Source organism: Acanthopagrus latus, chromosome 1 (assembly GCF_904848185.1).
Source record: "Acanthopagrus latus isolate v.2019 chromosome 1, fAcaLat1.1, whole genome shotgun sequence".
Taxonomy (NCBI): domain Eukaryota; kingdom Metazoa; phylum Chordata; class Actinopteri; order Spariformes; family Sparidae; genus Acanthopagrus; species Acanthopagrus latus.
In genome coordinates, this window is record NC_051039.1 from 22,419,473 (window position 1) to 22,444,882 (window position 25,410).

General features: G+C 39.8%; 2 protein-coding genes across 2 annotated transcripts in view; one reads left to right on the forward strand and one right to left on the reverse strand.

Annotated features, from left to right (window-relative positions):
* LOC119021043 (complement C3-like) overlaps positions 1-2,973 on the forward strand; it is a 33,951-nt gene extending 30,978 nt beyond the window's left edge. The window contains exons 38-44 of the mRNA XM_037100975.1: positions 705-822; positions 1,033-1,119; positions 1,523-1,615; positions 1,699-1,782; positions 1,882-1,920; positions 2,034-2,178; positions 2,311-2,973. Of these exons, the coding sequence (XP_036956870.1) occupies positions 705-822; positions 1,033-1,119; positions 1,523-1,615; positions 1,699-1,782; positions 1,882-1,920; positions 2,034-2,178; positions 2,311-2,455 (711 nt within the window). The 3' untranslated portion in view covers positions 2,456-2,973. The remainder of the gene's footprint in view (positions 1-704; positions 823-1,032; positions 1,120-1,522; positions 1,616-1,698; positions 1,783-1,881; positions 1,921-2,033; positions 2,179-2,310) is intronic.
* Positions 2,974-4,540: 1,567 nt separating this feature from the next.
* On the reverse strand, positions 4,541-25,096 carry LOC119019512 (complement C3-like). Its single transcript, XM_037098191.1, has 43 exons — positions 24,989-25,096; positions 23,550-23,748; positions 23,193-23,355; positions 22,969-23,057; positions 22,144-22,232; positions 21,706-21,788; positions 21,528-21,615; positions 21,224-21,326; positions 20,961-21,081; positions 20,736-20,851; positions 19,635-19,781; positions 19,159-19,258; positions 18,958-19,052; positions 18,642-18,833; positions 18,362-18,517; positions 17,079-17,208; positions 16,456-16,530; positions 15,958-16,155; positions 15,744-15,861; positions 15,557-15,645; positions 15,287-15,426; positions 14,840-15,052; positions 14,560-14,623; positions 14,074-14,163; positions 12,817-13,020; positions 12,626-12,701; positions 12,362-12,521; positions 12,095-12,190; positions 11,235-11,385; positions 10,980-11,065; positions 10,181-10,258; positions 9,652-9,807; positions 9,401-9,463; positions 7,484-7,565; positions 7,301-7,349; positions 6,759-6,849; positions 6,584-6,673; positions 6,375-6,492; positions 6,117-6,206; positions 5,531-5,623; positions 5,351-5,434; positions 4,841-4,979; positions 4,541-4,717 (listed from the first exon to the last, which is right to left on the reverse strand). Exons 1-43 carry the CDS (start codon positions 25,081-25,083, stop codon positions 4,576-4,578), a joined length of 5,001 nt encoding a protein of 1,666 aa, XP_036954086.1. The 5' UTR covers positions 25,084-25,096; the 3' UTR covers positions 4,541-4,575.
* Between the last annotated feature and the right edge of the window lie 314 nt (positions 25,097-25,410).

The following is a 25,410-nucleotide window of genomic DNA, read 5'->3' on the forward strand; positions in this document are numbered from 1 at the left end:
GAATTTAATTAATATTGAATTTACTTTATTTCCATTTTGTAACCAGACTCAGAAAGACATATGTTATGGGGTTTAAAAAAAAAAAAAAAAAAAAAAAAAGATGGGCTATTAATATTTTACCTCCTCTGTTTGGGAAGACCATTTCAATTAAGCAGTGATTCTCTTGCTGCAGAGTAACACTTTTGCTCCAACATGGCCTGTTGAGGCGTTGTTATACCTTCCAACTCAACTTTAACTTAAAAACAGTAGACTTATGACTTTACATGGACTTTAGCTTTACGACTTGAAATGATTTGAGAACAAAAATCTAAAAAATTATGCTGTGCAAAGTGTGCAAATCAGCTTTTCATTTACGTGACAGCAACATTATGTAGAAATTTGCTTTTTGTCCCCCCACCAAATGTTGTTGTTGTTGTTTCTGAGTGCAACAAAAACAGGTCTGTAACAATTTCGTATTTGAAATGTGCGTCATGCTTAGCTGACATTTGATATGAAAGGCACTGGGGGTTTATCCACTTTTGTGTTTTTCTCTTGTGTTTGTGGCCAGCCTTTATTTTATTTATTTCGACCATGCCCACGGTTATTATTTGAGACCTGGCTTTTATTTGACGATTAGATTTCTTTGAGGAAACACTGTGATGTGTGTTTTTTTTCATTCAGGTTCTGGGTCTCACTCACGTACCTTTGCTTTGTTTCTCCCACAGGTTTCTCATACTGAACCAGAGGAGATCGCTTTTAAGATCCATCAGAAGATGGCAGTGGGAGTCTTGCAACCAGCTGCTGTGTCTGTCTATGAATACTACGATCATCAACACAATAATCGTGAGTGTCAAGGACACCAAGACACATGGCCTGTCTCTTTGATAGATGATTTCACCGCAGATTAATTCACTGCTGTTTAGTATTCTGTGTGTGGTGGTGGTGGATAAGAATACATTTAAGGTGCAGTTTTAAGATGTGAATGAATGGTTATATTCTGATGTGCTATAATCACAAAAAAAATCTTAGAAATTTCTTTCCTCCTTGTAACAGAGACACCTTGTGTGAAGTTCTACCACCCAGAGAGGAGAACAGGAAAACTACTGAAGCTCTGCACAAGTGAATGCACATGTGCTGAAGGTAAACAAGATGACCTGAGCTGAAAACCAGCCTTTTGTTTTGAAGATGTAGATCATGCATTGATTATTGGTTTGAGCATTGTCAAAAACTAATAACTAAACTAATAATAGAAGCTAATAATAGAAATAACTAATTAGATTTTCTCTTGATGTTTTTTGTGTCTATAGCGTACTCTACCTACAGAGTGAAATGTTATCCTGAAATGTTCTTTCGTGTTCTTTTTTTATCAGCATAACCCATGGAGAACAGCTGTCTTAGAGAAAAGAACAGAAAATCGAATGTTGTCCATACATACAGTTACAGATACTGAGAATATTGCGTTTCACTCATACATACATTAAGTCCTGCATAAGTGCTCATTTAACAAGTTGTACTGTCTATTTACTATTTTATTTATTTCCAGAGAATTGCAGTATGCAGAAGAAGGAAAAAATCAGTAATGATGAGCGCACACCGAAGATCTGTGAGACTCAGCAGAACAGCAAAATAGATTTTGGTAAGTGTAAGTGAGTGAGCGAGTGAGCGGGCGAGTGACTGACTGACTGAGCAACTAACAAGCTGCAACTTGCCTGTCCTCAGCATACAAAGTGAGACTGGAAGATTTTACAGAGAAGTTGTCTACTGACATTTACAAAATGCGGATTGTGGATGTCATCAAAGAAGGTGGGTATTCAAAGTTCAAGTGAGCAGATATACATGTAGTTGTTCATATAAATGTATATGTAAGTATCTTCTCTCTCTTTTCTGATATACCAATTACAGGGAGTGATGAGTGTCAGCCAGGGAGAAACGGGAGTAGAAGTGAGCGTTTATGTCCTCTCAAAATTAAATTATTTAAACTACCTTATACTTATAAATTACATCTGTGTATTTTATAATTACCTTCTCTGAATTTAATTGGATGTTAATAACAGAAACCTGTGACGTGGGTCCTCTGGATAAACTGCGAGAATTCCTCAGTTTTCAGCACTGCAGGGATGGTCTAAATCTGAAAATAGGCAAGACCTACCTTATCATGGGCGTGGCCCAAGATATTCGCAAAGATGAAGAGAATCAATCGTGAGTGAAAAAGGAACATTTGTTAGTTTGTACCTGCTATGATTTCTAAAATTCTGAAAAAAATAATAAATAGATTGTTGAAGGGTTGACTGAAAAAAAGTCTGTTTTACTTTCTTCCTTTACTTTCCTCAGGTTTCAGTATGTACTTGGTGAGAGAACATGGATCGAGTACTGGCCCACAGTTGCAGAGTGTCAGACTGAGGAATACAGACCTACCTGTTTGGGCATGGAGGACATGGTCGAAGCTTACACAATCTTTCAGTGTCTTGCCAAGTGAAAAATAAAAGGATTACATTTGTTATGCAGAGCTGACCATCATTTCAACATTGTCATTTCAACAAATATCTCTACATCTATGGATGGACTGGCTGAAAATATTGTCCAAATATTAATGATTCCCTGAGAAAATGTATTTCAAGGATTTTAGTGACAACCTTACGTTTTCTCTAGTCCCATGATGCTGACATTTATGGCTTTGAGTAAAATATATCAACAACTCTTGGATGAACTTTAATTAAATCTGATACAAATATTGATAGCCTCTCTATATCATTTATAAAAATGTTTGTGTTTGATTAACTTTGTATCAACACCACTACATTTTGACCACTGAAAAAATGTGTTAATTTGTCCTTAACTTTGGTGTATGATTTAAAAACTTACAGTACTATTCAGATTTTCATCACCCTCAGCTGGAGGCCTAGTTTTGTTTTGTGCTAATTAGCAACTGTTAGCATGCTAAAATGCAAAACTTACATGGTAAACATTGAAAACATTAAACTTGCTGAACATCAACATGTTAGCATTGTGATTTTTTTAATACACTCGGCAGTGATGAATTCACTAAGGTAATTTATGGACCTCTGCAAAAACCAAATTTGGACTGTAACTTGAGATGGTAAGCTTATTTGACTGTACATTTTGTGGGTTCTCCTTATAAGGATGTTGGACTTTTTCTTAAATTAAAATATGTATGGCGTTTAAAAGAAAAAAATGGTGTGCAAGGTGTTGAGGATGGTGGTTTCAACAAATTGTGATATTAAGAGCTAAAAGGGTTATTTTGTTTGTGTATGAGTAAATTCAAATTTTGTCATGATCAAGACTAGCATTCTGTCCAGTATGATAAAAACTAAGCTGGAGTGGAAATGGATTTTAAAAAAGAAAAGTGTTTTAAATTTTATAATGGTGAGTAGGTGGGTTGATACAAGGTTCATTTCAGTTCACAGCTTCATATTTTACAAAATCAAGTGTTAATGATGAACTGAGGAGTCAAACAGCCTGAGGATTGAAGCTGTTCTCTGGTCTGCTAGTACTGCAGCAGATACATCTGTCAGCTGAAGAAAACACTATATAGTACCAAAGCCAGGCCCCTTCCAGTTTCTCTCATGGGACCTTATTTCAGAAAAATGTTGAGAAACAAAACATGTTCAATTCCCATTTAAATAGTCGTATGATGTTTGTCAGTTTACAGGATAATTATCCAATTTTTTTTTGGTTTGTCATAAAATAGTGAAATATAAGGCTGTGAAAACCACAGTTATAAAGACTACACAGCCAACATTTGCATTAGTGACATCATCTTGTTGAACGCTCACCAAAGCCCGTAACTCCTATTTGTTTGCAGCTCACAAAACTGACAAACTACCCTTTCACATAACTGCAATTGTCAGTATGGCCAGATTTATTGTGCTTTTCATTATACATATCCTTTAGAACCTTTTCTGCGCCAAGTTGGAGTTGTGTGGAGCCTTTAACACAAAATCGGACGATATTTTACTTGAATTACGACAAACTGCTACTTTCTTGATTTGAAAAATAATCTATAAAATGATTTATATTGGATTGTAGGTGACTTTGGGAGGAGCTTTCACTCAGGGAACCTCGATGTATTGAGTCATCAGGTTTTATATAAACTTGTGGAGTACATACAAGCACAAGTGCACGCTGCCATTAAAACAAAAGGGGGGCATACCAAATACAAAGATATCCTGAAATGTTGTGTTTTGCCCACCTTAGCTCACTACTGTTGCAGCAACGTTCCCTCCTTAATGACTCTACAATGCAAGCCCTGCTCATGACATTTGGAATATGCAGTTCATTTCAGGTGTCAATAATTTAAGCTGATAAACTCTTTGAAATTATTTTTTTTCTGTCTCTATTGCCTCAGAACTATTGCCTGCATGACATGCTGTCATTAAAACAACCTTTCAGTTCAACTGATTGATAGTTTAAGTGGCTGATTGCATGCCCCATGCACAAATTCCCAGCAGCCGTTAGCACCTGATGCCCCTTTTGCACAATGTTGTGTCTGTGAATTGTGGACTGTAATGTCAAGTGTTAAAGAATAATTCAAAACAAAAACTATTTGAAAATAACATTTTATTTCCATCAGTTTCTCTATTGCTCACATCCGTGTTGCGTGTACTTCTCAACCATCTCCACCATGCCTGAACAGGTAAGCTTGTGTTTCGGACTTTTACACTCAGCTTCTGAGGGCCAGTATTCGACCCAGGTTCTCTCTCCGAGTACATACTCATACCTGAGGAGGGAAAAGGGGAAAAACACATTAGGTCTCCGGGGATGACCAGAAAAATCATCTTCACCACAACATGTGAAACGGTGATGAGCAAAGCAGACACACACACAAACAAAGCAAACTCACGTCTGACTCTGTTCGTCTGTTCGTCTCTCGGAATCACCCATGATGAGGTAGGTTTTCCCCTTTCCCAGATCTAAAGCCGCTCTGCAGTGTGGATTACTGAGGAATGTGCGCAGTTTACCCAGAGGACCCACATCATTTCCTGTATATTGTAAGATGAGAATGTGCTTCAAGGAAAACTATGGTTTATTAAGCACTGTTTTTTTCCATTTCATGTAACTCTTTTGTAGCTGCCATCTTTTTCAGCAGTTATGATAACAGTGTATTTTCTAACTGCTGAGTTTTAGGAGCAGAGGGACGGCAGTCCAGCCATTGGTAGACAGACAAATGTATGGCAAGATGGGAAGAATAAGGCTAGCCAAACGTACTCCTCGGGGGCAAGTGGTAAAGTGGTGAAAGTGGGGTTCATGGTGGCCAAACAATTCAGAAAGGGAAAAATATGTGGTGTTTCACCTCTCTGAGGGAAAATACACATTTGGCAGTTCAAACATTTCAAGAGAAATAACTACCCACCTTCCTTGATGACTTCCATGACCCGCATTGTGTAAATATCAGTGGACAAGCCGTCTGTAAACTCTTCCAGTCTCACTTTGTACGCTGGGGACGGACAAGAAGCTGTTTGCTCATTTGCTCCCTCTCTTACTGATTCTCTCAATTTGTCACTCACAGTCTGACACAAACACAAACACTTACCGAAATCTATTCTGCTGTTCAGTTCAGTCTCACAGACCTTAGCTGTGCGTTCAGCATTGCTTATGTTGCCCTTCTTCTGCATACTGCAGTTCTCTGGAAGTACACAATAGGCACAAGATAAATGCAAAACAGATGGTGTGATTAAATAAGCACTTGTAAGCATTATGCCCCCGTTTCATCTAACTTCTTGCCAGTTTTGAAATCAGCGCTGCCCTCCCTCCTCTCTACGTCACCACACGTCCACGACTCCTTCTTTTTTGATTGGATAAATTGTGCGGGGATACCAGATAATGTATTTTCTCATTTACTACATGAGCAGAAGGTAAAAGATCATGAGTTTCTGACCAAAAACTCTACAACAGTGATCACATAGGAATTAATTATGCTACATGACCATCTCCCTCACCAAGGTGCAAAATGTAAGAATTTGCCACCTGTTGAATTCATTATTACAAACAGGCCACAGCATTTCATCAGGGTAAGCGCTAAATGCTGCTTACAGTAGCTTCCATTAGGTGCTCTGCTGTAACAAATTTATGTGAAGAGAAGTTAGATTATGTCATCAGTTAGACGTCATCCTGTTTACCTTCAGCACATATGCATACATCCCCTCTGCAGAGCCGCAGGAGCTGACCAGCTCTCCTCTCTGGATGGTAGAATTTCATACAACGTGTCTCTGCAATTACAAAGACAGATATCCGGATGATTGTAGCACATTTGAAAATGTACACTGTGTATCTGGAAAATGTAATGTCATTTTATCAACCCTGCCAGACGTGCATGTGTTTGTGTGTCACAGACAGAGCCAGCATGCGTTTTGTCTCTGAATATCTCTGACACTCACGGTTACTGTGTTGACCGTCGTTGTGCTCATAGACCGACACAGCAGCTGGTTGTAAGACGCCCACATTCAGCTTCTGATGGATCCTAAATGAGATCTCCTCTGGTCGAGTGTGAGAGACCTACAGAGAGGTGTGAATAAAAGGTAAGATAAAGAGGGAGGGAACACGGCAGAGAGGACAAATATATAGGAAGCAGACACTGATGTCTCACCTTGTCCAGGTAGATGATGACAGATCCTCTTTCTGAGTCAGCGGTGACCATGTTATATTTTGAAATAGTGCGGGCACGTCCCTTGGATAGCTAAATAGAAACACACAAGCTCAAAAATGTGTTTTAATGTTTGGACAAAAAAGTGTGTGTGTTTGTGTGCGTGTGTGTGTCGTACTAAGCTCAGGTCGTTTGTGTTAACGGTGAAGCCAGTTAACAAACCAACATCCAAGACTGACATGGCTGCATCGCGTTTCTTGTCCTTATACCTATGCAAAAAAATTGACAGAATAATTGACTTAGGGAAGAAACGGCCATCATCAAATATTAAGAGACATAACCACGATGAGGCTATATATTATTGACTGCTCTGAAACAAATGTTTCAAGTTCAACTTCAAATTTGTTGACAAAACAGTTTGCTGTGGTGAGACTGCTTTGTGAGCTGCTGTTTCCAGGGTCAAAAGTGAACCTTAAATCAACATTATTTTTACTGTGCAAAACTGATTTAAGAAAAAATGTTGTGAAAATGGTCATAAATCATGAGGAAATCAGGGACACATGGTGATTACAATGGTAAAATGTAAAGCAAACAATAGAAATTAAATTAAGAATCAGACACTGAAAGGAGGAGTGGTGGAATGATGCTGGTTAAAAAAAAAATCTGTATGAAGATATTCTAATGTCATTTTTGTCCATGTGACTTCTTCGATGTACTTACAAAACCAATATTTTCAGCCTGTATATCTTCTCATCATCATCTATTTTCTCTGCAGGAACAAAATATTACATGAGCGCAAAATCTTTTCCCATGAAAGAAAACCTGAAAAAAAGATTGGACAGACAGCAAAAAACCTTCACAGAGCTGACCAAAACCTATAGATAAAACGACAAAACAATTTACCTGGGATAGCCTCCACTGACAAGTTAAACTTCTGACAGTCGCTGTCCTTTTCTTTGGGCAGAGCATAATACAGCGACACCATCTGTCACGTGGATAAAAGTGCATCTTGTTATTTAAAAAGCCAGTGGGCATCTCTACGACAAAGTCATCACACATGGTAAAAAGAAGTCTCAAGCCTCATCTGAGATAAGATACTTTAAAAAAAGAAGTGGACGTAGTATTGAATGAATGAAAAGTGAAGACAATGCAGAAGTGCCTAAAGCCTGCCTTCTTTCTGGAGGCCAACAGGGGGAGACTCAACTGGTTGTTAAACGAAGAGTTCTGATTTAATGTAAGCTCACAAGAACCAGACTTCTCACTTGATGTATTACCACAGTCAACAGTTTCCCTAATGAGTTTATGATCTACAGCAGATTGCTGGTTTCAAGTGTTCTTCAATACGGCATGATGTTGATTTATTCAATTATGGTCCCAATTAGAGCGAAGTAAACAATAAAGCAGGGTCTGCTGTAGGCTGATCTGTAAATCAGGACAGAGGCATAGCAACGTGCATCCACGGCACTTTGTACATTCAAATAGACATGACCTTAAAGGTCTGGTATTATCCCTGATTTCCTGTAGAAACCTTTCACAATGTGTTTTCAGGTCATGAAAGTTAGATGCAAACATCTCATTCAGCCTTCTTTTCTACTAAAGACACCCCGACGAGTCAACTGTTCTTTTTTTCTGGTAACTATATTTTGTTGTAAGCCAAAGTAGCTTTCCAGTCAATATCACCATCAACATGAATTAGCAATGCACCTTGCTCACCAAGCCATCTTGCTATCAGTGTTGGGCAAGTTACTTCCAAAATGTAATGCATTACCTATTATTAGTCAGTGTATAATTTAATGTATAAGTATAATTTGAAAGTAATGAGTTACTTTACAATGTAACTGTCTGTGTAGAGGAATGCTTTACCGATTGCACTTCTTTTGTGTTACTTTCACCAAAATAACCACAAAACTATGAGTAGGCATTATGAAATGAAAGTGTGTAATATTGCTTGCTACTAACCTGGTCTGTATAACCTATAAAACCTTTTTGCCGCCATTCCAAATGTATTGTTTATCGCCATTTATCTTCTGTTCTGCCATTAGTCTGTCAGACGGGACATTGCACCTGACCCAGCTACCCACCCATATGCAACTGAAAAAAACTAAATGTTGAAATCTAAACAGCATAAGGTGGGAACACAACAACAACAACAACAACAACAACAACAACAACAACAACAAAAACACCAAGCAGGAAGTACAGACAGTACGTATCCGTTGAAAGAAGTTATGTCGATGGACTAAGTGAGCGATGCACTCACAGGACAATATTCACAACATAGATTAAATCTGTGAAAACATATTTGATATATTTGATTCTTATTATATATCTTAGATTTGATTCTTTTGATTTTGGGACCCTTGGGGACTAAAGGAATATAAATTATTGACGAGTGGAAATAAATTAGGACTTTCTAATACATATCTTTGTAGCTTTTCCAAGGGAGGGGAGTCACCACCTTTTTCCATCGCGTTTGCTGCAAAGCCTATTTGAAATGTGTTATATTACTCTGTTAGTGCTTAAAATAATACATTAATGTCAAGCATTATTTTTGTAGCACGTTACTCCAAACACTGCTAGCTAGAACTAATGGTACCTGACCCTACATGGCTGCTAGCCAGTGTTGATTGCACTGTGATCTCAGTCAGATCCCACCCCTCACTCCTCACCAGCTCCACATTTCCTCCTAATATGGTCACTTTAAGCTCCAAACAGCCAAGATGGATTCAGCAAAAACTGCCAAACTCCCATCCACTCCCATAAGGTCTATGTCTGAGATTCAGAAAAGGACACATCGATAAACAACAGATGTTTACTTACTGTCACTGTTACTTCACCTTTGCCCATGGCAGTCACTTTCACTCTCTGGTTTATATTATTGATCTGTGTGAATTTAAACATGCCCACACACACACACACACACACACACACGCACGCGCGCACACACAAACACACAAATACACATGTAAACACAGGTCAACAGAAGAAACAACAGGAAAGCATTAATGAGCCATTTTGTGTGTGTGTGTGCGTGTGTGTGTGTGTGTGTGGGTGTGTGTGTGTGTGCTCACTTTAGATGTTCTTGTGGCATAGAGGTTATCCCTGTTAAAGCTGTACTTGGTAGGCTTTGACCTGCCTGGCAACAAGATGTCCACATTCAGATCGTACTCTGGCCCTTTCGGACTTGTCCAGAACTCAGCTACAGCCTGGTACACCATTATAGTAGCCTAGGGATCAAGAGATAGAGAGGTCATCATAGCAGTAGGACAATCAGGTACAAATACAATCAAAATATAAGAGCAAATATAGTAACAATAAGAAACAATAAAGTACTATGTATGATAAAATGTTTAAGTAGCTATGAAATAAAATTAAATACTGAGGTATTGTGTAGTGAAGTGGAACATGTGGTGCAAGAGGATAAAGTGCAGTTTTATTTACATAAATAATAATAATAAAGCACAAAAATGATGCGTGTTAGAGAATAAAGAAGAGAAGTATGGCTGAGAAAAGGAATCAATGGTTTCAGGTCAGACTGCCTACAAAATATTTGAGCAGTGAGAGCAGGTGAAAAGATGGAAAATGAGAGGTCTGCGTTACCTGAGTTGATCCGTATCCTCCGTCCTCTCTCAGCTGTTTGTTGAACCATCTGACAATCGGTCTGGCGTCATCAAATGCCTTGATTCACGGAAAGGCATTTTTTAAAATTATTATTATAGTGAAAAGAGAGAAAAATGTGTTATATCTTGGCACGATGCAATTTGACTTGTACAAGCAATACATAACAAAACCATCATGTCTGCTTTATCAATTTTAAAAATTATCAATTACTGTGTGTATGTGTATCATGGCAAGATATGGTCCCAGAGACACATTTTGTAGCATAGAGAACTGTGCCTCAAAAGGTAGGGAACTACCAGTATAAGCAGGTTTAAGTAGTTTGCCAGGTTTTTCTAAATGTCTGTCTGTGGACAGATTTTAGTCATCATGATGGTGTCAGAGCGACTTTTATACATGAGAGAAAAAGAGAGGGAGCCATTATAACGGAGACTCTGGTGGTTATTCCAACCCAACATGAGCGTGAGGCCCACTACGATGCAAACCAGCCAACACAACAACACGGCTGTGCCAGCTCATGACCATTCTCTCTCTGATAGAGTACTTTATTGTACAAGGTGCATTTCAGTGTGTGTAAAGTGACACTGGCAAAATGGGAAACATTGTTTTAATGATCAATATAACTAAGATGGTCAGCTTTAATGGAAAAAAAACCCTGTGGTCGGTAAAATGCCTGTCCTCACAAACCGCCTACCCTTTAGTCTGGCACCATGAACGATGTCTCTACTGAATGTTTTTGAGGCTGCTGACATTCAGATAGAGGTAACTGGGACATGCTCACCTGGGCCTTCACCAGAGCAAGAAGAGCGTAAGCTGTGGCCTCCAGTGTGTAAACACGTCCCTTAGGAACCTGCCAGTGGGACAAGTCTGACCAAAACAGATACATTTTTGTATTACTATACTGCACTCATGGCAAGCCAAGAGCCTGTATGTACTGCAGAGAACAAACTATGTACATGGCCAGTTTCTATATTTTAGTCTTATTTATCATCCCTTTCATGTGAACATGTATGTGAGTTTTGCTGTAGGAAGAAACCTCGGGAAGCAAACTTCAAGAGGATCTCCTGGTTCAGTTTGTTTTCATTGGCCAGGGCGTATGATGTCATGGCCACAGCATATGGGTTGGTGAGGCTGGGAAGACGCTTCTCCAGGTAGGCTGCCGCTTTGTCTACACTGTCTGAAAGACTCTGGACAGGAGACGAAAAGGAATGAGAAGGAGAATCAGGTTAGAACAGATCAATAGTAACATACAGTAAAATCACTGAAAGTACAGTAATGTTATCTGCTGTAGCTCCTGGTAAAAATACGGGGTAGAAAATACAGGTCAACCAGGATATCAAAGGCCTAACACAAGCATATTAACACTCAGTGACAGCATTGAGTCTGAATCAGATTATTGTTGTCAAAAATATCTGTTTGTTGATATTCAGAAAACAGTTACAGACAGAATGTCAAGAAATAATAGTTTTGACATTATGACGTTAACGTACTGTACTGTATATACTGAAGTCAGCATGCCAACCAGCTGTAACTGTCCCAGTCCAAAACTCCTGTATGAGCAGTGTGAGCACCAACACTCCCGCACTGCTCCAAGCTCCCAGTCTGGCCCACTAGCTGTGCAGCTAACTTAGCTAGCTAGCAAACGGCAGCAACAGTTAGCAGCAGCAAATGAAGTCCCTTATTTAGTTTGAGAATTAATTCGACAAGTGGCCAATTCTTGCATATTGCACCTTTAAACAGATCGCTTTATTGAATGTTATATATTAATGTCATATTATTTAACTGTGGGACAACATCATTAGTTACAGTTCTAACTGTGGTGTATGGTCAGTAAATGAAGAGGTAAAAGAGGTGGGGGAACCTGAAATCAAACATGTTTGGAGGTGAGCTACTCACACTGACGGTGGCAGCACATAGTGTGCGTGACTCCTGTATGGCAATGAGGCAGAAGGCCGTCATGGAGGCGTCTGAATCTGTGCCATTCACATCACCCTACACATGCACATGGACAAGAGCAAACATGTCAATACAGTCAATATGATTACTATGATAAATATCACGCTTTTATTCATACAAGATGAGAGTCAATGACATGTAATTGGGATTTTATTTTTTGTTTTGCCTCAAGTTGAAGACTTGTGTTAATGAAATCAGTGCACGCACCATCATCTCTCTGTGGTACACCTTTCCAGCTTCATTAAACATGCCATTAGGTTGCTGTGTGTGGAGAATCAGAAACTTGACAGCGTTACAGACGACGTTCCTTTCCACTGCCACCAGACTGTTGGCCATGGCAAACACCTTGGCAACATAAGCTGTCAGCCTTTGAGAGGAGAGGAGAGGCTGTTATAATAATTTCCTTCATTGCGCATGAAATATACCCATGATCAGGATTGACATGAGTTTATGCGTGCTTGCAGGCCTCACCAGGTGCTGCTTTGTTGATCAGTATATCCAGCAAAAGACCCGTCATTTTTTTGGTAGTTAAGCTCATTGCTGTAACCTACATAAAACAAACATACAACCTTTACTGAATTTTATCTATTGTTATGTAACTTCAGTGAGAGGGAAGGACAATCATGCTATCTGTGCTAGTAGATACATTTGTATCACCTTACCGGTCTTGATGTGTTCAAGGCCTTCAGCACGTTTTGCAATGACTTCAGGTTCCCACTGGTTAGTTTGGTCCAAATACATGATTGCAATGAGAGGCAGAGTCATGCGGATCATGTTCTCCTCTCCGCAGCCTGAAGGCTGTTTGATCAGCTGATCCATTGATTTTCCATTTATGCTATTCCTCACAATACTTTCATGCTCTTTTCCTGCAAACATTTAGACAAAAAGTGAGGTCATAGATTGCCACTAAGAAGAAGGAGGAACAACAGAAACAATTTCACCAGACACAGATCAGCCATAACATTCTAACCACCAGACTAATATTTTGTAGGTTCCCCTTTTGCCACCAGAACGGCTTTGACCTGTCAAGACATGGACTTTGAAGGTGTGCTCTGGTATCTGGCACCAAGACATCAGCAGCAGATTATTTAAGGCCTGTGAATTGCGAGGTGGGGCTTCGATGGATTGGACTTGTTTATCCAGCACATCTCCCAGATGCTCGATCAGATTGAGATCTGGGGAACTTAAGGGCCAGGCCAGCACCTTGAACTCATCGTGTTCCTCAAACCATTCCTGAACCATTTTTGCAGTGTGGCACAGCCATTAGGGAATATTGTTTTTATGAGGGGGTGTGCTTGGTCAGCAACATTGTTTACGGAGGTGGAATGAGTCAAATTAAGATCCATGTGAATGGCAGGACCCAAGGTTTCCCAGCAGACTGTTGCCCAAAGTGATACTTTGGGCAACTTTGGGCAATTGCCTGTGCCGGCTTGCCTTCTTCCCGTAGTGCATTCTGGTTCCATCTCTTCCTGCAGGTAAGTGATGCACACACACCCCACAGACAACTTTCTTCCACTGTTCTGTGGTAAAATTCTGATGCTCACATGCCAATTGTAGCTGCTTTCAGCTGTGGAGAGGGTTCAGTGTGGGCACTCAAGGAACGAGCAAGCTGTGATACGGCATAGCATTCATTCCACCAAACACATCAATGTGCCTTGGGTGCCCATGACCCTGTTGCCTTCAGTTGTCAGTTGTCCTTCCTTGGACAACGTCTGGCCAGTACTAATCACTGCAGACAGGAAACACCCAAAAAGGCATGCAGTTTGGCCCTAGTCAAAGTCACTCAGTTCATTACCCCTGACATGTGTCATCGTAATGAGATAATCAATGTCATTCCCCTGTCAGTGGTTATGATGTTATGGCTGATTGGTTAATACTACAGGCACTTTACCACACACCATACCATCTACATATCTTACCCATCACGGAGATCTGTGTGCTCGTAGGTGTGTTTGGAACAAAATCTTGCACAGGGATTCTACTATTGATAATTTCTACATGTTTGCCATCTAAAAGTTAGAAAGAGATTTAGGTTTAATTTACAAATAATAAATGAACATTGCAACATTTTGATTAAGAGCCCAAGAAGAAGTAAAATCAAGGGTGGGAGCTGTGTTTTTGTCCTCCAGAAAAGTCGCTGAACATTGTCTCATATGTAAGCTCTTGCGGCCTAGGCTAGATTGGTAAATAGTACTGAAAAACAATATGTTATGAAAGGATAGCTTTATCTCCAGTTTCGGAGGGTAGTCAGTTACTGGTGGGACTTCTTCAGATTATTTACACTTTCAAAATTATTGGTAAAACTACTAGTATGTAATTAATGGTCTGTAAATGAAAAATAACAGAAGAGATTACAGCATTGTTATGTTTTTTTCATGCTTCAGCTGCTTAACGAGTAAACTCACCGAAACCCTTTTTTGTCGGGGTAAGAGTTACAGTCTGGGGATGTTTAATCAGTATGCCTTCAGGCTGGAAAAACAACAGTTAGGCGGGACATCAGGAATCACAGTTATTTCTGAGAAGGTGTGTTATGTTTTTACTTCTTTGAATTGTAGCAGTGTATTATGTATATGTGTACATATTGTGTAATTAATATGTATTTAAAAAGTTTTTAAACTTTATGATATAGATGTGGAAAATAGAAGAAAAGCTCTGAACCCACAATGTGGGGTGTGTTGCTCTTACCACCACCCGCAGCGTCTTCATGACTCCATCACTGAGATATGAGTCTCGCACAGCTGCTTTGACCTCAATTTGGTATTCCCCTTCCTTTGTGGGAATAATTACAAAGGGTACAGCTCGTGTACTTTGCCTTTCAACCTTAACTTGCTGGACATATTTCCCACGCTTAGAAGCTGAGCTGCACACATGTGCAGTCTCAGTCAACTCCACAAGCACCTTGAAGACAAGTCGAAGATAACAATTTCATGACCTCTTTTTGCATTACACATAGAGCAACTATAATACCACATGTGTCTTAAATAAGTAACCAGCTCCAGTACTTACGAAGAACAGAGCCTAAACAAATATTCTATGAAGGGTCACATTATCATGTGAGAGAGGTTTGTTAGTATTTCCTTAGAATGCTTCCCTAGATTGGTTCATGAAAAGTACAGTCCTGTCCAGACTTACTGTGGCAGGATCAGGGCTGATGTTGTGGAGGACTGTTTTAACTTCTATCTGCTCTCCTCGGACAGCTGAGTAGGGCATCCTGAGATCAATGAAGAAGTCCTTTTTCACAATTACCTCTAATGGTTCGGCCACACAGATACCTTGAAAGAGAACAGGAAAGAAACAACATAGCTAAGAGAGTGGTATAGCTCCTTGAGGGACAGACTAAAGGAAATCACCACCACAACAACAACTAAAACACGAGATGGATCTTCATCACTGAATCCTCACCGTGAGTTCTTGACAGACTAATGCCAATGAACTGCCAGGTTGTGATTGAATCTTGCAGAGGAAAATCTTTCTGCATTGATGTGGTGTCACTGAAATGGAAGAATGAAAAATGGAAAATGGTAAGTGTATGGTAAATGGTACATTTTGTGTACTGTCAATTTTGATGTGAATATTTCTGTTGACTCACCAGTCTTGTCTGTCTCTAGGGCAAGGAGGCAGTTTGATTTCTGTCCACAGCCAACTTTCAGGGAACTTGGTACGAGAAACAATTTCACTGGTGTCCATGTAACTGTCATCCTCTTCACCTAAACCATCATCAAAATTGTTACCATTTTATTGTATCCTAATTAGCAGTATGACCACGGACAGTAACCGTGTAATCCCTTGTGTCTGTCTCTTACTTCGAGCCAGTTGGAGGCTATCCTCCTTCCTTTCAGCTCGCTGGCTTTCCATCTCCTTGCAGCAGTGCAGGAAGGCCTCGACACAGGCTTCACCATCCCCAATGTACTCGCTGCGCATCTCACATGTGTATGAAACAGGAACGTCCCTTATGCCATCCAAACAACAATCACGCTGGAGTTGGTCTTCATATTGACTCGCTGGAAAGAAAGAGGGTTGTGGGGAAAAAGGGTGACGTAAGAGCAGTGTTGCAGATTATCATGAAAAAAAAGCTGCTCAATCAAAGGCTTAAGTCACCTAAATAGTTAAAAAGTAGTTACATTTTAATGTTCATTTATGATAGGGATTTATATACACATATAAAAATTCTTCTGTTATATCAGTCAAATTCAGCCAAACTCAAGTCATAAGATCAAATATGGGAAAATAAGAGGACTGTGTGGCAGAAGATGGTTGGACGGTCAGCAGGTTATTGGCTAGTTTAGAGCTGTGCCTCTTACCTAAGCTGCCGGTGACATCCCTTAATGGAGTGGATCGTTTCTTCCTGCTCCTGCTGGGGGCCGGGCAATTCAATTCTGGAAACGCAACAATACTAGATCTTCAACAGAGCCCAACATGTTTAGACCTAGACTTGATTTCTGGTATAGCTGGTGGAAGACTCTTAAAATAAAAGTTAATTAGTTGGTAGGATGCATGCTGTAGGGTTTTTTATTTCACAAAAACTTTACTGATGGAGTGATTTTTGACACCATTAACAAGAAAGTTGGGAGCAAAAACAGCTGATGTAGTGATCCCATGGTCGACTGTTGAGCCCAACACGGAAATGCATGGTGGGTGAGACAACTCAACAGACATGCATAATATTAAGAGAAATACAAAACTATATGCTGTTAATCTAAGCAGAGTTTCCCTGGAAAGAAAGAAACATATTCATACATAACTAGTGATATTTCACATGTACAATATTAAAGCCTGAGAAGGGTGTATACAGGGACTAAAGCATATTTGACTAAAGCAGCCATTCGCAGCTGTATTTGTTATCATGTGCTTTCCCTGCCTCAGTTTAACACAGGCTTTGCAGGAGGAGGGAAAAGAATGAGACTGGAGACTGATGTATCATCACCTTGTCGGTACGTAGTCCCAGAAGCTATGTTGGACTGGAACAACAGCCCAGCATCGGAGAACACACTTATACCATCCTTCCCTCCACCTGGTGTGCAGCCGGTGTCGTATGTCTCGACCATGTCCCATACCTGAGCAAAGTGGAGGTAATTCACACATGAAAATACAAACAGACAAGGAACAAGGCTAAAACACATGTGGAGGTTAAAACATGGTATCCATTAATCCCAGAGTCAGTGGTTCAATCCGCATCCGGCCCACCAGTCTCCTATTTATGGCCCCCAAACTATTATTCCTTCACCATGTGTTTTGGTTGGGTCGGCACGTGTATACCATGACTTGTCTCCATGCCAACGATACATGGACAACGTGTTACTGGGTCGCTCACTGCTGCGAGCGCAATTTTTTAACTTTCACTTTCGTTTTTAGAGCAGTTCGCACATTCACATTTTGTCGGCTGTAGATTGTAGATTGCATGAAAACGGCGTGTTCCAAGTTCACTGCTAAAAGAAAAGTGGACAGTGAAAATGTGCATTCATTCTCCCTCCAACCAGCCATTTGCTTGATATGCCAGGAGACTATAGTTGTGATGAAGATTTCCAGTTTGAAACGGCATTATGAGACGAAGCATAGGAATTTTGAAGAGACGTTTCCTCAAAATTCAGAGGTAAGAACAACAAAATAAATGCACTGCAATCGTCATATCAAGCTGCAAGCAGGATTCTTGTCACATCTATGACACAACAACAAAAAGCAACAGAGTGCTCACTTAGAGACTTTGATACTTCAACTACTTTTATTTTAGTTATATATTTGTTATATACATATATACATATAATATATATATATATATATATATATATATATATATATATATATATATATATATATATACAACCTCTGGTCTGCCGCTATTGCTGTGAATATGCATGGGTGAGTAAGAGGCAAAATTTGAAAGTGGATGGATGAAAACATTATACAAATCCAGTAAATATACAAATGACTGTCCATTTAAATTACATATCTGATATAACCTGCGGTGTAGTGCTATTTGTGTAACTGCTGGAGCGCACCTAAGAGGCTTGCACACACACCATCTGGCTGTTTGCTTTATTGTAAAAAAAAATTTCACAGATTTCACAGATTTTATGGGGACACTGGATACAATGCTTCGTTTGCATCAGACGCTTGCATGCAGTTAGAACCAAATAATATTGACTTACTCAGAAGTTCAAATGAGGAGCTAAGGCCCCTGTCAAATATTTTCAAAGATAAAGCAGTCACCTTTTTCTGGTTGAGATGGTGCTTGTTGTTGAGGACATAGACGCCTTTGTCAACTGCGACCAGTCCCACTGTGGCTCCTGGATCTCCAGTGACCTTCAGACCAAACATCTTGCGAGGCTCATAGGATGAACTAGATCTTGATGATTCCAGTTTCAACTAAAGGAGGAGGCATACTCGTATTTGTGAGAGATAAAACAGTTGCAGATAAAATGAATCCCATTGTGCATGGGTGTATTGTTTGCCCACCTAAACTCGGCCGTATCAGTGTTGTGTGGCTTACCGAGCCCATGCAGGAGTCCTTTGCATCCACCCAAACAGAGTCTGATACCACTTCATTGTCATTTGTATGGTAGTAGGCTATGATGCGAAATGATGGCAGCATGTTTTTGGTAACGGTTCCCATCACTGATATCAGTACTTGACCTTTTGCTTTGTAACGGCCATACATCACCAGCTGACCTCTGCTCAGGATCTGGGGACAAAGATTTACACATTAGTGCAAATCTAAAATGCTTACATACTGTGCAGCATAGGTTGCTGAAAGCAACATGAACATTCAATCAAATGCACGCATTCACGAGTGCAAAATGTCTCACCAGGTACGTGATGTCATTTTCTGTATTTTCCTGCTTGTTCAGGTTGAGGTTAATTTTCAAATTTTCTCCTAATACCACTTCAGCTGAATCCACAGCTGCAATAACAACATTTGAATTATCAGCATGAGTAATAGACATTGAAAATGCTGTGCATGGTATTTCGAGAGCACTGCCACCACCATCCAGGAGTTATTTCAGTACCTATGTGGATGTAACTGTTACTCTTCGTGCTATATGGGATGGCTGTCATGTTGGCTGATGCTTGTCTTTCAGGTGAAATTCGGGGATCATTGGTCTTTGCCTGCAATGTAACACAGAGGTTAGCATACGCTGCATGAGATAATGTGCATGAGAAGTTACTATTCATAACATCAGTCAGCTACACCACTGCCCCATTGGCTTGATGTCTCAGACTGAAAGGGACATTATTGGCTGGCAGTTGTGATGTTCACATTAAGAGGAATCCAAACCAGTTCACCTTAAAAGGAGTTGGATAAAGTCATTTAAAGGCAGTTATCCCGATAACCTGGGAGGTCCAATTTTTAGTGCGCTCAAGCCAACTTGTGCACTCTGGCCTGTTGACAATCCAGTAAATACCTGTTGCCCACATTTTCTAAATGTGCTAACACACACGATGTAAATCAAGGAATATAATCTGAGCACTTCTCAGCACTTACCGTGACTGTCATTGGCATAGGATTTTTCTCTGTATTGATGAAAAGCCGCGCCATGCCATTTTCTGCAGTGACGCCCTGCACGTCACCTGGATCCACCAACACTCCTACACCTTGTGCTGGACTGCCATCAGGATTCAAAACTTCAACCTGCAAATAACCAGTCCACAACATCCAACTATCCCATAAAGGACATTTTAGGACAATCTTTCATCTGGTTTTATGAAAATATAAAAAAATCTGTTTGTAAATGTCAGGGTAAAACTTGGGCAGGATTTGAACAGACTGGAAAATATATTATGAATCATTAAGTAATAAGTAGTGCATTAATATCTGTGAATTGACATTCTGTCCAGTTTCTTGTAAAGGTTGTTCTTGATTACCTATTAACCACCCAATGATACACTAAATACTAATTACTGAATCATTAGTTATTCTTTGTTTGCCTTTAGGTAAAGTGAGCCATTGTACTGAGTTGTTACCCGCTAGACTTAATACTGATTACCGAATCTTTAGATTCAAAGTTCTAATTTTGTGTTTGAAGAGATCTGCATTATAATTAAGGTACATATACAATTAGGACTCAGGACAGTGACTTTTACTGAATACACAAAATATGTCATTCAAAACATAACTATAGGTGTGTGGTAGGTGCCCACACAGCCCGTCTTTGCCACCTCCACTTACATTCCTAAGCAAAGTAGTGAAAGAGCATTGAAACTCAAAACTTCTGTCAATGAAAAAAAATTTATATAAAAAAAAAAAGAATAAAACTGTCGGTGTTGAATAATTGGTGCTGAAAAAAAGACTATATAATCAAATAATTCTTCATGCACATGTGCTATTTTTTCATTTAAGTTTTTTTTTAGCATGAATATTAATTTCAGTGCCAATAAAATGTTTTTGGGATAAATGTGTTTAAATGCCAAAGTTTCCTTTTGTCAGATCATGTTTTGTTTTAAGTGCCAACATCCATAAAAATGACATGTAGCATTGTAGAAATGTCTTTTATTGTATTTATGTATGTTATTAAAACTAAATATATTGTATTTCATTTGTCAGGATATAGTCCTTTATTGTGATTACATGCAGCTGCACACTTACCGCAACATCGAAGGACATTCCTGGTTTGAAATATTTGGATGTTCTCTTGAAGTGGATGGTGTAGGGTGATTGGACAATCTTTATACCTCTTAACTCCGCCTCCACCATTTCACTACCTGTGCAAAGATATATGCAAATATACACCCAAACTAATTATTATTCTTGCTGCCCTTTGTGGGGCCTCACATTAGGCAACAACTCTCTGGCACATTGTCTCTTCCTTACCGCTCTCTGTCAGTACTCCAACTGCTACAAATATGGAGCTCCCCAGCAGGTCGTGGATGTTTGGGAAGCTGTGCATAATGTGCTCTTTCTTCAGCGTGACCACTCCTTTACCCCTGTTGATCTAACATGACATCATTTATAAATGCTTTACTTAATCTACTTTAGTAAACTCTAAAACAAGTGGAGGTTTGTGTTTGTTTTTGCTAACTGAAGAGAATGAGCGAGAAAAACACAAACAAGTATATGTGCAAGTATGTACTCACTGGCACTCTCTGAAGAGAGCTGGGAAGACTCTTCTTTTGACCTCCATGCATAACCCCAAATACCCCGTAGGCCGTCCCTTCCACCTCTTCACCAAATAGATATCTGAAACCACAAGGACATTGACAATTTACAATAGGCTAAAAAAAGAAGTTAGAAAATGGGCGTGGTGAAAATGTAACAGAGAAAAAAAAAAAAAAAGCGAAAGAAAAAGAAAACACATAGATCAAATGGAAGAAAGCCACCAAAACTTAAAATAAACCTCGACCTGATCTCTTAATCCGAGGAACAAAATGCTTCACCTACGTGGCTCTGATGCTGATGTTGAACTTTTGATTGTCCACGTAGAAGAAGGGTTCTTCATGTGTCAGTTTAACCTCAAAGCTGGGCAGCACTGAAAAATTGAATGCATTTTATTGTGTGTTCAATCTGCAAAAAATCAGTACAAGTGACACAGATTGCGAGGTTCTCTGCTCTGACTCACCGTATTCTTTGACCTCGAACTCTGCAGAAAAGCTCTGCTCTGGTTTGCTGTGAAACCTTGCCACTACCTTCCACAGTCCGATACTGTACACACACACACACACACGCACACACACACACGCACACACACACTGTAGATATTGCTTGTACTTATTATTATTAATTCCTTCATACCTTAATGAACATTGTTCTATGCTATTAGCCTCAGTTTATAGTGTACTTTACATTTTAGGTCTTGGGTTAAAATTTTGTCATAACATAGCACCAGAATCAGAAGCAGTTTGAGTATGTGCTAATGTGGACAATAAAAGCTGATGAGGACAAAACTGCCCACTTCAAATCTTGCTAGTACAAAACAAAAAAATTCAACGATAGATGCAAACAAGGGATATTCTCTACTAAACAGAGGCTCAAACGTACAACTTTCACAAAAACTTACCTGACAATTTCGGTGAGTCTGTAGTCTCCAGAGTGCATCCCTGATTTTAGAATCACTTGATCACGAGGTAAAATGATGCCTTCAGGGGTCTGAAAATAAGGTACAACTTTACAACAGTTAATGCTACTACTTTTTTGAGCAAATCCTCCAGTCCTCTTTTAACTACCATCTGTGAGTCCAATCAGCTCCTTGATTGACACACAACTACATAGTAGTAGTAGAGACTGACACGAAACCCTTTAGATATGTGTGGAACACTAACTTTCACTCACACAGCTAGGACTGAGTGGCGATTAGGAAAAGAGTTTTAACCTAGCTGTATTAACGTGACATTAAATATGGTCTTGATGGTCATCAGTCATGACTCTGTGCATTAAGCTGAGCCAACTGGCCACAGTGCTCTGTCACTCTAAATCATACTCCTCAGAGTGCAGAGTGGAATTAAGTGTAACTTTTCATTGGCAGGAATCAGATGGTGCATGAAGTGCTTTTAGTGTCGCATAAACAAAGCACTCCAATTGGGTGAAAAGCTACACAATCTGGCAACACTGACTTAGGATATCTGAGGGCTGGGGTGGAAAAAAATAAAGAAAAGGCATCAGTACTATACAGTGGGGCACCAGCATGCAGGAAGGGCACCTAAATGGGCACTTTATCATGTTTCATCTACCACGGGGACATCCAAGAGGGCACTTCTGCTGCCCTTTTTGACCATGCTTCAAAAACAAGTAATTTTGAGGCATGGAAGAGACTTATATGTGAAATGTGTGTAAATTTACCCTATTATTTAATTCAAAATATGTGCGTGAAGATGAAACACAATACCACGATATCAATGGCAATAGCAGTATCAGTCTCATTAGCCCTCTCCACAGGCTCCATGCCAGGCGTCACTGCAAACATCCTGTAATGAACTGAAAGAAAGACATGAACTCTCCTGTTAAGTGCCAAAGGAGAGGGTGTTTACTCTACTCATGTAACTGACCTTTATGCATTTTGACAGCACTGTCATTCACTTGGGAAATAGAACTGGTTAATTCCATCCTCACCTGTGCTGCTGGGGGTGTAGAGGGTCTTGTCAGTCTGGATGTAGATGTACGCTGACTGGAAGGACACTAAGACAAGTTGTTCCAGCTCTGTGTCTGGAAACCGAGCTTGCAGATACACAAACTGCTTCATGTTAGGCTCGTTACTGAAGTCGCCGGCAGGGATCTGAAACCACATGCAGAGACGAAAGCAACATGTAAAGAGCAGGATGGGCTGTATCATGTACAAAATTCAAGATCTTTGTTTGTTTGTGGTCATTATAAAAAACTTGATGCTTAAAGAAAAACTAATATTACTTTAAATATAATATTTTCTTTAAAACCAAGTAACAGTAACATATTTCAGTATTTCTACATTACCCTAATTTGTCCAAAGCCCTGAAAATGTTTTGCACTGGTGAGATTCACAGACGTGGACGCCAGCCTCTTCGATTTGGTTGGATAGCTCATTACAATGACATCAACTCTGATGTCGCTGTCATCAGTGCAGTCTTGACACTCCACAAAGATGTTTGCTGGTGTTCCTACCCGCAGCACATTGGGGGCAGACATCAGCTTCCTGTAAAGCAGCGAGAAGAGAACTGTGAATACAGTCACTGCACTGTAATAACCTCGTGCTGTTTAGGATGCGCAGACTCGCTGGCAGGCTGAGGAACACTGACACAAATATTTACTTATTTAACAACAGTTGTTTGCTGCAGCATGGACCAGAGATGGATCAATAAACCATTTCATCATTATTCCCGTCTCTGTTTGATGTGTCTGACCTAATGCCACACAGTGCAAAGTCAAAGCAACATTAAGGACAATTTACGGTAACAGTTTATCTGAGTGGCCCGCCCCCACCAAGAGTTTAGGGAGTATATAACATTTAAACGGCTGATTAGTTGAGATCCAGCAGATCAGCTGTTTCACTTTGTTAGTAGATGTTCATAATGTAAATTATAGCAGGGCTCATATGCCAAGAGTTGGGCTCGTAGGCTAAAGTTGGCCGGCTAAAAGGTTCAAATTGGCCAACCAGATGTTTAACTTACAAACCAAGCTGGACCATCGAGAATGTTGCTGCCCTGAAGGGGTGTACTTGGTCTGCAGCGTCACTTTGGTGCATGTTATATTTCAAAGTAACATTTACAATGGCTGCCAGGACCCAAGGCTTCCCTGCAGAGCATTGCATTATAACGAAACGATCAATGTTTTTAACCTCACTTGTCCCTTTTTTTGATGTTGTGGCTAACTGGTGCATATTCAGCGGGATTTCAAGATTCTCATTAACTTTTAATTTTACTGTGAAAGTAAAAAATCTCCCAACATTAACTGGATATGTAAGTGAGAATCAACCTCATGCTTCCATATAGTATGTCATTGGAATTCTGGCGTTATTGACGACGTATGACAGACACTGACAGGGCAATAGTCCACTGGTGGTTTGTATAGCAGGTCAATGATGTTGAGTTAAAAGCAACAAAACCTAGAATATTAGTTCATAAAGTAATAACATGTTGTTTAATTGAAAAGATTAAACATGTAACACTGCTGTTACAACATGTCAGTTGCATGGCACAGGTTGAGTGAGTAGTTCAAGTTCAACAAAGTTATTCATCGACCTCAGATCTAATATTTGGGCTTACTGTAATATACACAGAAGTCTTTCGTCATGGTGCAGCTGACCCCCTTCCTGCAGGCAGAAGGTACACATTCACCTCTTTCTGTCTCTTTCTTGTCTTTACCCTTTAATCTCCTCTGACTCTTCGAGGACATATTGGAGGAACAGTGTGAAAAGTTATTGCAGGTCTACTTACAATGGGGAACCATCAGCCAGAAAAGTAAGAGAGGAAAGGACCAGGAAGGCCAACAGCCGGAGCTGAGTCCTGCACATCCTCCTGCTTGATCCCATATCTGCTGTTGGAGTAGACTCCTCCTCTGCAGTGCTCTCCTTTTATACACTTAAAGTCCTCCTGTACTGGTACACAATGTTTGATTGGCCTTTTAAAGAGGCACTACGCAGAGAGAAAATTCCAAGTCAGAATTTTAAAATTTACAACATTAATCAGGTAATTATTCAAACTTAGGAATATCTCTATTTTCTCATAAGTGAATAAACAAGCTGTTCTAAGAGGAAAATAAGCTCACAGAACACTTGAAGCTAGAAAGACGGTGGGGTTGGCCAAATATGGGTATAAGTAAAACAGTATGAAATTGTGTTGCCCTTTAAGATCACTTT

Coding starts and splice junctions, on each gene's coding strand:
- LOC119019512 (XM_037098191.1), bottom strand. CDS start 25,083: ATGGGATCAAGCAGGAGGATGTGCAGGACTCAGCTCCGGCTGTTGGCC. Junction 15,053..15,286: donor TCAGCCCTGATCCTGCCACA/GTAAGTCTGGAC, acceptor CTTGTCTTCAAG/GTGCTTGTGGAGTTGACTGA. Junction 11,386..12,094: donor TATGTGCTGCCACCGTCAGT/GTGAGTAGCTCA, acceptor TCTCCTGTCCAG/AGTCTTTCAGACAGTGTAGA.